Source organism: Plectropomus leopardus, chromosome 22 (assembly GCF_008729295.1).
Source record: "Plectropomus leopardus isolate mb chromosome 22, YSFRI_Pleo_2.0, whole genome shotgun sequence".
Classification (NCBI taxonomy): Eukaryota; Metazoa; Chordata; class Actinopteri; order Perciformes; family Serranidae; genus Plectropomus; species Plectropomus leopardus.
In genome coordinates, this window is record NC_056484.1 from 7346576 (window position 1) to 7361747 (window position 15172).

The 15172-nt window shown below is 36.6% G+C and overlaps 2 protein-coding genes across 3 annotated transcripts; both read right to left on the minus strand.

Moving 5' to 3' along the window:
* Nucleotides 1-835: 835 nt before the first annotated feature.
* si:ch211-244b2.3 (uncharacterized protein LOC557230 homolog) lies at nucleotides 836-8081 on the minus strand. 2 transcript variants are annotated; one of them, XM_042511631.1, is made up of 12 exons: nucleotides 7929-8081; nucleotides 7806-7845; nucleotides 6790-6919; nucleotides 6217-6361; nucleotides 6022-6142; nucleotides 5855-5933; nucleotides 5266-5379; nucleotides 4905-5004; nucleotides 4536-4641; nucleotides 4355-4436; nucleotides 3529-3701; nucleotides 836-3446 (listed from the first exon to the last, which is right to left on the minus strand). In XM_042511631.1, the coding sequence occupies exons 1-12, from the start codon at nucleotides 7929-7931 to the stop codon at nucleotides 3385-3387; spliced, it is 1155 nt and encodes a 384-aa protein (XP_042367565.1). In that variant the 5' UTR covers nucleotides 7932-8081; the 3' UTR covers nucleotides 836-3384. The 2 variants fall into 2 exon arrangements, with proteins under 2 accessions (XP_042367565.1, XP_042367566.1); XM_042511632.1 differs by lacking the exon at nucleotides 5266-5379.
* An 831-nt stretch (nucleotides 8082-8912) lies between these two features.
* On the minus strand, nucleotides 8913-12260 carry si:ch211-244b2.4 (uncharacterized protein LOC541512 homolog). The gene is made up of 7 exons (XM_042511431.1): nucleotides 12144-12260; nucleotides 11262-11394; nucleotides 11058-11178; nucleotides 10873-10951; nucleotides 10674-10776; nucleotides 10065-10188; nucleotides 8913-9715 (listed from the first exon to the last, which is right to left on the minus strand). Exons 2-7 carry the CDS (start codon nucleotides 11367-11369, stop codon nucleotides 9654-9656), a joined length of 597 nt encoding a protein of 198 aa, XP_042367365.1. The 5' UTR covers nucleotides 11370-11394; nucleotides 12144-12260; the 3' UTR covers nucleotides 8913-9653.
* Between the last annotated feature and the right edge of the window lie 2912 nt (nucleotides 12261-15172).

Here is a 15172-nt window from a genome sequence, read left to right on the forward strand (position 1 = left end):
AAAAAAAAATAATATCACTTTAGGTGTATGCTACATTAAGAGTTTTTCCACTGCTTTACCTTAATGCCAGGCAGCAGTTTTCACAGGAAAATTACGTGTTATATCGCTCTCTTCAAAGCCAGACTCCATTGACAGAAACAGTAATTTTACCTCACAGCACACTGGAGTTGTTGGCCTACCACTGACTTGTTTGTTTAGCTTCGAAAACATGGGGGAAAAAGCAGTGAGCAAATTAGCAAGAAATGTCCCACACATTGCAAGAAATTAGTAAAAGGTGATGAGAAAAAGACCTGAATTTTTCTTTTGAAAAAGAGAGTTAAAAAATTTGCAAAAAATCCCCAAAAATATATTTAGACTTATTATAATTACATATTTAAATTTATGTTACAGAAAAAAAATTACACATATATCCTTTTTTCAATGTGCTTTAATTTGTGCTTATTTTCAGGCAGTTTTCATGTAACTTTTTAATTATTTCTTGCTTTTTTTGCTGTTTCCCATCGTAATGTGCTCTCTGACAGAAAGTAAAAGCAGTAAAAATACTCTCAATATAGTGAAAACGGTTAATGATTTAATTTTTTTTGGACACTTTTTTTAGCTCGCAAAAACGTGTTTTGCCCCCGTCCTCAGCACTACATTGCTTAGCTTCCGTGTCAGACTCCAGCCTGCTTCTCCAAACTGAGGACATATCGACATACATCTACTGTATGTTGCCTAATACACTAAATATGGATAAGTACAAAAAAGAAAATCTGAACTGTCCCTTTAATTTGTCATCAAAGCAAGCATGTTGAAAAGGACAGGGTCAGTTTGTCTGGTCAAAGTTTGTCAATGACCGTTTCACCTCCTTTTCTAATGTATCAATTTCTGTAAATGCAGTATGAATGATTTATCTGTGTCTTATAGAGGAATAGGACGAGTGGAGTAGCTATTACAGCAGTGTCCTTTTAACAAAATGCTAACGCTAAAAGCGATGAACAAGGAGTGTATGCACTGCGTAGGCGATTGTGCCTTACATGGGTACACGTGTAGGACTAGACAGCCAGCACTCATCTGTTACTCAAGTATTAATATTTTCCCTTTTAATCAGCTGTCTGGCTTCTCAAATGCTTTGTTGCATGTTACTGAACTCGACCACAAAAGATCTAACTTTTAGCATCTTTTCTAATGATGATTCCAGCTGCTTTTTTTTTCTCATATCCGGCTGAATTTGCTCGGATGAAGTTTTTGAGGGTCTCAAAAAGCAAATTTCTGTCGACCAATTTGTACAATGATGAAGATTAGCGCTATATATTTTGATTTCAGCACTTTTCAGCTGTCGGAGGACCTGTGCTGGTGACGTGTTATTATGAAGTGTAAATACAAAGCTATTTAAAGATGGATTGCTCTGTGAGGGCCTTGGCATTTTTTATGTCCTCGTGATAATGGTGAAGAGGCCTTAGATGAGTCATGTGCAATAATCAATTTTGGTTGCATATCGAGTGGCTCAAGAAGCTGTCGATGTGCTTTTTCTTTCATCTCCGCTGACCTAAAATAATTACGTGGATCTGTCAGATTTTCTTAACAGCTGAATATTAACCTGTACTCATTCAAATCTTACATTTTTAAAGAGAATTACACAGTTTTAGGGTTTTTAGATGCACCTTGGTCACACTGTGTTTCTGCTGACAATGATTGTTGTTAACATGCTGAAGTGTAATGTCTGTTTTCGGATTAATTTTTTTGTGTGTAATAAGGCCGCCTGTATGAGGTGAGCTTTTTTTTTGACTGTTCAGGTTCTGTTCATTTCCCAATTTTTGTCTCTCAAAACCACAAATGTGTCAGTGATTGGAGCTTTTTTTCATCAGTGGAGTGCAGTTCGACTTCATCACAAAGTGGATGTGATCTGTGAAGCCTGCGTCACATATCCCGGCAGAAACCCCAAAGCAGAAAACTAAAAGCTTATTCTTCTACAAGATTATTTGTATACCACTGCTGTCGATGTATGTGTCGTGTGGCCCTTGTTTTATGTGTGAAGGTGCTGGTCTCTGAGGTGGTTCAGTGAAAATCTGTACATATAAAGGAAAGTACACAATCTAATACACTCAGAGGGTGGTCATTATTTGTGTGATGGTTTTTAAACACTAGATCAGACAATGAAGGGTAATCATCTTTAATTAAAAAAGCAAGACAAAGCGCACTGATTACATGGCAGTATTAATGAAAAGATTTATTGTCAGCTAGTCGGCAGTGTTAAATGAAACATTGAAGTTAACCTTTCTTTGGTTTTAGGATAAAAGATTTTTAATCAAAATGTAATAATAAAGTGCTCTGACTACAAGGCAGTATTCGTGAATCATGAACATTTTAACATGCATAGGCACAAGAACAGGCAGGTATTTAAGACTTTGGTGAACATGTCTTTGATTTTAAGGTTAAATGAGGTTTTTCAGAGTCTGTTTCCACATAATTTTGCCTTTGACACGGCATACTCTTAGCCCGTAGCTAACTTAGCTCCTATTGTCACACACACAGTTAACCTGAGTCCAAGGCTGTAGGACTGACCCTGCTTTCTAAGAGCCCGGGGTTAAACTTTAGTTGGAAGACATTACTTATTCTAACATTATAAAATTATTTTGTTTATTTCAATATGTATCACATCAGCAACTTTTAGCCCTGAGTTATGTCCATTAGCCGACACGGCTGCAGAGCAAGGCCAGGTAGACCAAATGTTAGATAACAGCTAACAGCTCCCTTAAGCCTAAATTCAAGGATCAAAGTTGATGCTGCAGAACCAGAGGTATGTTTTGGGTTTTTTTTTATTTTTTATTCCTGACTCAAGTGATGTCACTCATGTCAACATCACTTGAGTCAGTGTCAATTGGGCAATTTATCAGATTTTACGCAGCTCCCTCTGGAGCCGCAAAAGACTTTATACATTTTTTTACATAGAATATTACTCCCTAAGACCTTTTTTTAAAGATTACTTTCTTTATTGAATAGGACAACTTAGAGGGTATGACATGCAGCAAAGGGGCCAAAGTTGGACACTGCAGCGAGGACGTAGCATCTACATGGGGTGTCCACTCTATCAACTGAGCTACTACTACTTAAATTTCAACCCAACATTAACTTAACTTAATCTTTATGATGCCTGGAAAGTTAAACCTAAAATTAAATGAAATTAATAAATAAGAAACTGTACCCAAACACACCTTTTTTTTAAAAAAAATCCCATGTTTAAATAACAATTGAGTAACGCCAACAGCAAAGAGATGAGGCAGCTTGTGAAAAACTGTACTGAATCATTCCAATGTAGAGAGACAACCTCCAGCAGGCAGTGAAAAACTGTGAGGATCAACATTAAGTTAACTGTTGACCTCCAAATCTTTCTCAGTCCCACAGTCACTGGTTCAGTCGTCGCACTGATCTGGTGGTGTTTGTGGAAAGGTTCCTCTGAGTCATGGCTGCAAAAGAAATGTAACATTACCACTTCATAAGTGTGAGAGGAGTTCTACACAGCAGTTAGTGTCCACGTTTCCAGCTCACCTGAGAAGTTTAGCTCATAGCTAAAGTGCATGGTGGTGAACGTCACGATGCCCGACGGGTTTTGCTGGTACTGGAGCTCGATGTCCTGACTGGAAACGCTGCTGCTCATTTTGGAATAATCTTTCCATCTCCCATTGATATCCTGAAACTGCCATCGTGGCTGTGTGCCCGAACTGAAGAACAGAAGGATATAAGTTTATAACACTTACAGTAGCACATCACTGCCAAATGAACTGAGCTGGTGTTGCAATGCAGATTTAGTGCAAAAAAGAGTAGAATAACATTAGTCTAAAATGGGAGGAGAATAAAGGCAAAGTCATGTAGACCTTAACATTTAACCCTTTGAAAAGTGGAACAACAAAACTTTTCTTTTGCTGCTTTTGGACGCCTTTCACAAGTATGTAAGCCTGTGAACGCTGAGCAAAGAAATCGCTTTCGAAAAAGGCAATAAACGACTTGAGAAGTAATGTCCTGCTATCTGTGAAAAAAATAGCTTTTTTTAAGCTTTTTTTATTTTTTGTTAGTTTGTTAGGTTTTTTGGCTAATTTCAGGTAACTTCTTCTGTTTTCCAAAAAACTAATGTTCTCAGGTTTCAAAGATTTATAAGATGTTTTTAATTTAAGGCCTTTTAAGTTAAGGTGTTTCGTGGAGTTTGCCTTTTAAGAAGTGGTTATTATGAGGCTGGCAGATTATTTCAAATTGAATGTGTAATTTAAGAGGGCTTTTCAAATTAAGTGGGTTTGGTCCATTCGATTCAGATGTTACGTATGTTTTCAGGGTTTTAAGGATACATTTGTGGCATTTTAAGGGAAACGTTTGTCTTGACCTGCTGATCTGTTGACTCCCATCGTCAGCAGTCCTCCTCACAGCTCTCGTAGTTCCGATATTGTCGTTGACTTGACACATTCCTGTGATAAACCAGAGTACACAGAGTTTAAGTGCAGATTTAAACTGCTGTCCTCAACAAAAGCAAAGTGTGACTTTGTAGCTGCACATGCGTTTGTTACTTGAAAAATCCAGCGTATATGAGTATCTCTTGATCCTGAAGTGCAGCTGGCCCTGTGGATTCAGCTGGTATTGTCTTTCAATGGCAGCGCTGTCAAATGAACATATCTGCACAGAAATACAAAAACAAGCCCACCTTTAAGAGGAATGCATATTTGATGTATTTCAATTTGACCACCAGATACCACTGATGACTCTCAGACATTATTTACCAGAAAAAAATATTGGAGAATGAAAATTAAATATCTTTAAAAACAAAAATATATCAGAAGTTAAAGTTTTGAGTTTAACCTTAACTGAAAACTTTTCGGGTAGGTTTCCATTATAAGCTTTTGCTGCAACTACCTGAAATAGCTGCTTGCCCTACTTACATGTGCTTTGTATTCTGTCCATTGCTCCTCTTCTCCCATGAACTCCCACTTGTAGCCTCCATCAGTGAGCTGAGAGGAGGAGGCCGCGGGGAAAACAGCACTGCAGAGAGAGACAAACTTTTTTACAGGGATTTAGCGCTAAAATTCTCTCTCAAGTTGCCCTTAAGTAACAAAAATCCAGTTAAGGATTCAACAGAAGATGAGTACAACACAAACATTATGAGAGAAAATAGCACAGTAAAAACAAAGGAAAGGAAAAAGGATCCCAACTCAAAATAGAGTACGGCTCATGCACAAAAAGATTTGATCTGCAGTTGAGACACCAAAGACACCAAAGAAACACCAAAGACAGTTTGCTGACCTGTCTCCTGAAGGGAGACTGTTCCACAGCCTGCGACTCAGGACAGCAAACGTCCTGTCCCGACGATTTTTCTTTCTCAAACGAGGTACAACTAGCTGACATTGTTTGGTGGACCTGCGGGGCCGAGCAAAGGTATAAGGGGATAGTAGTTCACTAAGATACTCTGGAGCAAGACCATTCAAAGCTTTATAGATGGAGAGGAGCGTCCTGAATTGAATCCAAAGTTTGTGATGTGTGAGCAATATGAGGTCTTAGCGAATTGTCTTGCTGCAGAGTTGTGAATAACTGCAACCAGGTTGGCTGAAGCAGAAAAAGAAAAGGTTAGGAACTGGTTCCCTTTGTGGTGCACTGACTATGAAAATGAAATAGGTCCAAGAATAGACCCCTGAGGTACCCCACAGGTTAAAAGAGCAAGTGTGGATACAGACTGTGACCAATGGATTTTAAAAAATTCTGGTTTGATCAATAAAAGAAAAAACTGTTTAGAACTACACCAAATAACTTGTGCATTACAAACATGTGTCTGTCTGAATGCAGGAAATAAACACTTCTATACAAAAAAAGGAATCCAGCAGATGAAAAGTCTCACCTCTCTGTGTTGGAAGTGAATTTTGGACGCCTTCTTACATTCCTCTGCAGGCCTGTGACACAGTTTGTTTGTGTCATGGCTGCAGAGAAAAATAAAATCAGTTACACTTCCCTGTATGAAGACACATTTACTGAAATTAAAAAGCTTGCACATGCAAAATGACGTACTGGAGAAGTTGAGTGTGTATGCCGTCGAGCCCACGGTGAAACTGAAGGTTCCTCGAGGGTTTTGATGGAACTGATGCTCGATATCTCCACTGCTGATTGAAGAGGACACCGTGCTGGAGCTCTGAGGAAGAGGACGTGAATTTAATGTGTGAAAACCTTGAGAATAAATTGAACTCGGGTTGAGATTTTCCTCACTTGGGATCCATATTCACACCAAAGCTGGTCATCTCTGAAGTACCAGCCTACATCCTCTGTCTGGCCCGGCAGTAAGAAGCTTATTCTCTGCACCTTCAGACCTGCAGTCAGAGTCTCTAACTTGTCAAAGTCAATGTAAACCTTCCTGTGGAGACACAAATGATTCATTTTGATATACTTCTTTGACAAGACATTTTGTTTTGATTGCACAGAAACAAAACACATCCATTCAAGTACTGTGTAAAGATGTTGTTTATCTCATTAATATTATCATTTCTGTCATCATACTTTCAATGGACAATTTTATTCTCAGAATTATCGAACTGCTGTTTCAAAGGCCAAACTTTTAATGGCATGAAAAAAATTAACATACTTTCACTACAAGTCTCAAAATCCATTATTGGTCAAACAATATTTGCCACTTTCCATTCAAAAATCTCCAGATTAGATTCCTAAATAAAATACATGAACTTCAATTTTTCTGTGATTGTCAGACAAATTATAAACTTTAAAGAAAAGTTTGATGCCCTCTTTCGGGCTGAAAATGAGACCAGTGAAAATCACAACACTGACCACTGGTTAAAGTTGAGGGTGATTCCTTTAGCTCCGGGTTGACAGTAGTGGGTCTCGATCACGTGGTCGTTTTCAATCGGCTGCCACTGATGTCCGTTTGACAGCTGCCACTCATAATGTTTCCTTTTAACTGTAAAACAAAATTAAATGTGACCTTATCATGCAATTGTGTATTCTCTGAAATATTCCAGAGGCAGAAGCCAGTTAAAGCGAGGTTAATGTCTGACTGTTTATCTCTTTACTGCCTGAAACAGGTGCGGAGCTAATAAAGTTAGTCCAGGTGCACTGCTGGCCTGCGGTCAAAGGATGTTTTTGTAATGTCTGACTTTATACAACACAAGAGGCAGAAAACAAATATAAAAATAACTGATTAATTATTATGAGGTAGTAACTCTCAATAAAAATGAAGCATGCTTGCAACATAATTCAAAACAAGGAAACTTGAAAAACTGACAATAAAAATGACTTTGTATAATATAGTTATGAATAAAGCAGAAAAAAGAAGAAAATACCAGATACAATTTAGCAACTGTGATTTTATTGTTTCTGTTTTTTTTGTTAAATCACATTTATTTAATTATTTTTTAGTAAATGAATTTGACCTACTTATGAGAATACGCTCAGTAAAATGGGTCATAAGCATAAGGCCTATATATTTTTTGGTTTTATGGTTTTGGTTTTTTCCCTTTAATTCAGTACCTTGTTATATTTCTTCCCTATGTGCATTCCTTAAGGAAAATTGTTAACAAGGACCGAAATAAATTACAGCTACACTAATTACCACTATGCTACTGTATACAATAAACAGATGTCACAACGCTTTTCTGAAGTCACACTTTGTCACTTATTTAAAATAAATAAATAAAATTAAGGCTAATTCTCTGCGGAGTTTCAGTTGCTTGAGAACTTCCTTAGTCAGCCAAAAGGGCTAAAATGCAGACATTCAAGTAAAAAAGTCATAATTTAATCATAGCCTACATGCACTGCAGGAATTTAAAATGTGGAGGCACACAGACCTGGAGTCTCAGGACAAAAGCGCATCGACTCTTCAGTATCCTGTTAAACGATAAATAAAAACACAGTAACGTTAAACGTCCCAGAAACTTTTGGTCCAAAGTGATTCCGTGATGAAGACTCACCATGTTGAGAGGAAAACACACTGATAATGACGAAAAGGCAGTTCAACAATCGTACAGACACCGAAAAATCTACTTATATGAACTTTCTAGTTGAATTAAATCCCCTTTATTCGCTCTTACTCAGACACCGATGTGAAGGTTTCATTTCACGAGAATCTCTTCTTTCACTTTCGGTTCAGGGCGCGAGCACGCACGGGCTGCACGTTCATCACTCACGCAACAAAGCCAGGGATATGGGTCATTAAAATAGTTATATAATGATACACGCAGCTAAGTTTTTGGGGAAGTTATTTGTTTTTGTAGTATATTTGAAAATCTGTGATTTTTGGGGGGCTATCTGCCTTGACTTATGTTTATATTTATTGTCATTGTCTCAGTTCTTTTATTGATTTGTTTAGGATAACAGGGATCTGGATATTCCCTGTAATTCAAAATGTATAACTGACAACAAACAAACAAAAACAAAACAAAACAACCCCTCCCCCCTAAAAAAACAGCATTGGAGGCATTTCTTTTTATTTTATTATTATTTTTTTTACATGCAATCATTACCAAATTACCATTACAGACTATTTAATACAATCTGTATTAGTATAATGCGTATGAAAGAATAAACCTCAAGACTGGATTTCCAATCTTGAGCAAAAATAATGATCTGAAGTGAAAAACTACTTTTTTGTTGCATAATGTAACCTGTCATGAAGAATAACAAAAGGATTTGCATGAATTTGCATTAGATTTGGTTTTAAATTAGTCGACTCTATAATATCAGAAGAGGCAGTGCACGGACGTGGCTGCATGAATGAAGTATGAAACATATGATTTCAGGAGTGTTTGTCCTATACTTGCATCTCCTGGTGTGGCAGCATCTACTGTGTCATTTTTTGTTGTTGTAAAAGGCAAGTTGGTACAGTACATAATCTGAGTGCCAAGTTTATCAGTTAATATTCAAAATATTAAAATAACTGGCAGAGATAAATGGAATTTCAGGTACTGATATGTTTTATTGCCTCAAAAACAGACACCGAGACAAACAAAAAGAAACACTGAAACAAAAAAACCAATGACACTGGATGCACTTTATCATTGCAATAATTCCCAAATTACCATTACAGACAATTCAATATTACCTGCATTTATGAGAACTATTAATAACATCCTTAAACAAAAAACAAACAAAAGACACCAAAATGATTTTTATTGCATAATGTAACCACCTTTGTCATGTAAAACACCTAAAAGGTAATCTGCAGAGGCAGTATTTGCATACATTTGCATCAGATTTGGCTCTAGGTTTGTCTATATCAGAAGAGGCAGTGTGTATGTAAGATAAATGGCAGCATGAATGCAACATAAAATACTTTTTTTTCTGATAATCCCAGGAGTGTCGGTTATTTTTGACTTCAGATTGGGAAACCATTTGTGAATATATATATATTTTTTTTAAAAGGCACATTGGTACAGTATACAATCTGAGTGCAAGTTCATTAGGCTGTATTTAGATGTGTGTTGGTAAACAATCCCCTCTGGCAGCCAAAAAAAGTCACAACCACCCTAAATATAATTAAATCTTACCCTGAATTCATTTCTAATGTAACACAATGTTAAAGATCCCATTATGAGGCCATGTATATATGTCAGATGATGACGAATGATTGTATAAATATATTATTGCACGGTAGCTTGTTGTTTTCTTCTTGTGGTCTTGAAAACCACCTTTGATTCTCACACCAGCACACGTCTGATCTTGCGTGTGCGCTTGGTTTTGAGGTTAGTTTGGATCATCGCTGCAGAGAGAAAATGAAATAAAACAAATAAATAAATGCCCTGTCATGTTTCAGGAATACTATTCAAAGACATTACAGCGTATTTTAGCTGAGAGAGATATATTTTCTCTGTATTACTTTAATCTACAGGACTGTTCCCAAGTTCTTAAAGTTTTCTGGGTTTAAATGGAGCAGTTCTTTCACAAATATTCCTGCTTATAAACTCAACATAAAGCTAAACTCTATTCTCTATATATCATGAAATTATCCCAAACTTTTTGGAAAATCTTCAAGAATTTATGGAAACAGTAAAGCTGTAAAATAAAGCGTTAACATTTTCTTCCATCACAGTATATAAACATAACTTCACCTCCAAAGTCCAGCTTGTAGGAGTGTCCCTTCACTTTGAAAGTCATGCTGTCGTTGGGGTTTTGCTTGTACTTCCTCTCAATGTCATCGCTGGTTACTGAGCATTCAGTTTGAGTGCCGCTCTGCTGAAACAATTCAAATTCAAACTCATATACAATTCAGTGAACTCAACTACTACTATGTGTGTTTAGGCTACAAAACACACATTGTTGAAAAAATACAACCAGACAAGTGCACCAGGAGCCGGAGAACCAGGATAAGAATAAGTTCCAGAAGATGATATAATGCACAAAATACAATATAAATCATGCACCTGCAGGGAATTTAAAATTCTGACTGCCTGTGGGATAAAACATTTGAATGGCAGTTTGTTTTGCAGGCAGGTAATGCATAAAGACACTCTGATGGAAACAGAGAAAATTCACCTGTAAGGACCTTGTTAGTGCCTTCTGTAGGATTCACTGGTGACAGTAATCATTAAGGTTTCACTCCAATGATTTTAAAACAGATTTAAATAACAGTGCAAAGATGTAATGATGATGGAGCAGCTTGAACTGTACTGTAAAAAACACAGATAAGATTTTTAGCTAACTGCATCCCAATAACTCACCCTTTGTTTGAACACGTGCCACGCTCCGCTGTCCCCCTGAAACTGCCACTGAGGTTTCGTTCCCACGGAGAGATTCTGCAGATCCGAGGCCACGTCTGAAACTCTGTAACGAGAACATGGAATTCTGGATTCTGTCACAACATTTAAAGGTACAATTTAACATTCTGGTAAATAAAAAGAAAACAAAAAACAAACTCACGCTGCTCCTGCTGTCTGTTGTCTGTACAGCGGTCGACGAGTGACTTTCCTCTTTCTTTTCGAAGTCACCTGTTGCATTCCTACCAAACAACAAAAAGAAAATAAAAATTGTATCTGAGAATGGACTGACAATGTGCTACTTGTGGATTTTTAGTATCCTGTGAAGGTTTCGTGAGTTTACTTCACCTCTGAATCTAATCTCAAAGGTATCAGCACCGATGGTGAAAGTATAAGAGCTCGCTGGGTTACTCTGGAACTTCGCCTCTATGTCGGCACTCTTCACAGGGCTGGGGTTTCCCTTTGAATCCTATCCAGAAAATAATCAATAACTATTACCGAACTGAACAGGAAGAAAAAAAATCATCAATGCAATAGTTTAATTCCATCTACCTTGTCTCCATATTTGATCCACTTGTGGCCCAGCATGCAGTACCAGAGCCACTCAGTGTTTCCATCATCCAGACGTCTCACTCTCAGACTCTTTCCATACACTCTCATCCTCTTAAAGTCAATACTGACGGCCCTGCGGAGAGACACACAGATTAAACAAGAGCCAGCTCTGTGTGTCTGCGCTTAGAAGATATTTAACCCTTTAAAAATCTGAGCAAACTGGCTTGATTTCTTTCAAAAACATAGGAAGAATGCAATGGGCAACAAAAGAAAAAAATATCCCAAAAAATAGCAAGACATTAGTAAAAAGTGCAAGAAAATGACCTGAAAATTACTTTAAAAAAATAAGCAGCAAAATGGAAAAAAAACAGGAAATGACCTAGAAAAAGCGCTTTACAAATTATAATAATTTTAAATATATAATTATGATAAATATAAACATAGCTTTTCACTAGCTTTTTGTCCCTAAATATTTTTTCCTTTTTAAAAATATTTTTCTATAAATCCACTAATTTCTTGTAATTAGTGGAACATTTCTTTTTTTTTTAAGTACATTTTTATTGATTTTTAAATTAACAGCACAGTGCTCCTCACATTCTCAAAAACAGTTTAGACTACAAAAAAGACAAAACCAACAAAGAAATGTCAATCATTACTTAAATGAATAAAAAAAACCCACCATCTATTATGAAATAGGCAAAAACATTAAGAAGGCTGACCAGTGGTTCATTTTTCTCACCAGCTTGCTTATTGCCTTTTTTCATGTTTTGAACAATTCTGCACCAATTTCCTCAGGCTTCAAATGTTTATATACTTGTGAAAGGTAAAAAAAGTGATGCTGTTCCAGGTTTCAAAGGGTTAAGCACCGTGTTTAGCTCTTACCCGTATGGTGTGTTGTAGATTTTAATACTCTTGGTGTGTGGCAGCGAGTACTGAGCCTCCAGGATGTGATCATTAGCAACATCCAGCCAGCCGTTTCCATCCTTCAGCTGCCACTGGTAGAACGGCCATCAGTGAGCTTTGGCTCTGGTTCAATAAAAGACAAAAACATCAACTTTTACCCCACTTCAAAATATCTGAACTATCCCTTTAAGCATACAGGATAAAAAGTATGAAATGAGGTTGTGGCAACCTTTTCTCTCCTCCTCACTGCTGGATGCTGATTGGTCCGAGGCTCTGTTTCTTGCACCAGAGGACTCTCCTCCACCTTCGGGGTGTTTGAGTTTACACTTCGACCCGTTGCGACAGCGTCCGGTCAGGGCGTACTTGCAGAAGTGCAAATAAGAGCACCTGTCACCGTCCTTACAGCCGCTGCTGCTGTTGTAATACCTGCAGGGCTCTTTCCCATAAAACTGAAAATTAAAGTATAGAAGATTTGTCATCGCTGAGAGGTGAATCGAGTTATGTTGTGTATAGTTATGGCAGTAAACTCTCACCAGCATTTAAATATGTGGGTTTAAAGTGGTTAACTGGGGATGGGATTATATTACTCATTTATAATGTTCTGTACTTTTATCAAAATGCTACACTAAATGGATTTGAGAGTAATTTCTGAAGACACATTTTAGTTTGTTTACTTTGTTATTTTGTTGAAAAAAGAAACACTGCTCTAAGTGGGATTGTGATAAGAGCCATAGAAAAAATATTTTTAATTTGTTTTACTTTGTTATTTCAGAAAAATAAAATAAAAAAAAAAACATTTGGACAATGTTTGGATGCAGACATTTTTTGTTGTATTGTGTTGCAGAGCTGCTGAACTCTTAAGCACAAACACTGGATTGGTTTTATTAACTTTAAAGTACTTGACGTGTGAATTGTGCAGCTGTGTTATCCAGGTAAATACAAGTATTGGATTGGGGCTCGGTATCAGCAGATACTCAGTATCACATGAAAAAAAACCCAAAACAACATGACGGGGACATCCCTGAGGTTAACGGATCACTTCTCACAGCTTTATGTGTATTTAGAGAAACGAAAAGACTCCAACATGTTGCGGAAACAAACCTGACAATCGTTTTCCACATCTGAATATCCTTCACTGCCCGACTCGTCGCTGACGTCAGATTCACTCTCACTTTTTGACAGATTCTCCTCGTCAGACTCTGGAAAAAACACGTTTGACAAACACTGATTTATAATGCTCAGTGATGAAGGCTGAACATGGTGGAGATACAGTCTGAGTATGCATGATATGGCCAAAAGTATAAGGACACACGCTTTTTCCAACTATTCCAACTCATTTTAATTTAGATTCTTAATGTTACAACACACAGTGATATTTAAGATTCATTTATATGTCATCATGAATCATTAACTTTGAATTTTATGGCAGCAGTTTAGAGAAGACCCTTTCCTGTTTCTACATGACGATGACCCTGTGTGTAAGCAAGGTCCATTAAGAAAACAGTTTGTGTTACAAATCTTGACTGCTCAAAACCGTAAGTGTAATAAAGAAAAATATGTTTTAAAGGGGTGTTATCTGGGGTGTCACTTTAAGTTATTACATAAAGTTGCAATCATTTTTTGAGTAGATGTTTGATTATTTGTCTTGTTATTTGTCTATTAGCTCTCATGAACAACTTCATTAAAATCAGTGATATACGGAGAAGGGGTGGGATTAAACAACTTCTGATCTCTTCTCACACCTTTTTGAATAAGTAAACCAAGTCATTGTGTGTTTGACCATTTCTTTTGCTTTATGTTTTTTCATTGTCTGTAAATATTACTTTTTTTTGTCTGTCTGCTTTTGTATAATTGTTTCTCTATTTCCTTTTCTACGTGTTTGAAATAAATCAAATCAAACATCAAACAATACTTTAAATAATAACAGAGTATTTTCTTTTTATTTTGATACATTTGGAAACAGTTAAAAAATTAAGTGTAAATCTACAATTCACACACACACACACACACACACACACACACACACAGTTGTTCATCTGCTGCCCCCTGCTGGAAAATAAAATTAAAAGCTCTGTGGTCTTTATCTACACGTTGGAAAACTGTTTATGGATTAAAGTTAGATAATTAACCCAGCCTCAATTAAACGCCTTTTATTTGAGAAATTAATATAAAGCATTATTTTTATTATAAAGATTTGGGCTACGGTTGCACATAAACCCAATAAAGAAGCTCCATAAAGAACCACAAAATAACAAAAAACGAAACTGAAACTATCCATTTCAACATAAACGCAACTTTAGATAAAATCTGTGCACCGACTGAACGTTTATACTTGTTTCTTTCCAAAATATCTACCATAAAATGGCATTTACCAGTAATCACATTGGGTTTTGGTCTGATAAAGACCTAAAAAATGTCTCATATTTATAGATATATATAACCATAAACAAGCAGTGGCCATACAGGTTACAGCTGTTTCACGAGGGCATAAAAAGTGGCTACATGTAGTTAATGACACATTTAAAACCACAGATAATCACAAATAGGCTGCATAAATTAAGCTGATGTTTAAAGGGTTCTTACCATGGGCAGTCGCCATTCTGAGGTCTGCAATAGTTTCGTTTTCATTACCACACTTTTCATATTTAGCCACACCCACATCTTTTTTTTTTGCCAAGAGGCTGGTGATGAACTGATTCATATCAAGTCATCTGCCCACAAACTGTCAGCTTTATGTGAAGGCAACGGATAAATTATAAAATGAGTTATATATCATGAAGGCACCAGAACGCACAGATTTAGATGTGTATAGATGAATCTTCAATCTCCAAAATCCAACCCAGAATTAATTAATTTCTTTAAAAAAAAAAACAAAAACAAAAAACAAAAGTGACACATTGTATCTATATGAAGCTTTTAACAAACAAGCAAATCTATAATAAAACAAATCTATAATAAAGAACTAAGTTTTTTAAAGAAACTGCCATCATATACCAACAGATCAAGAT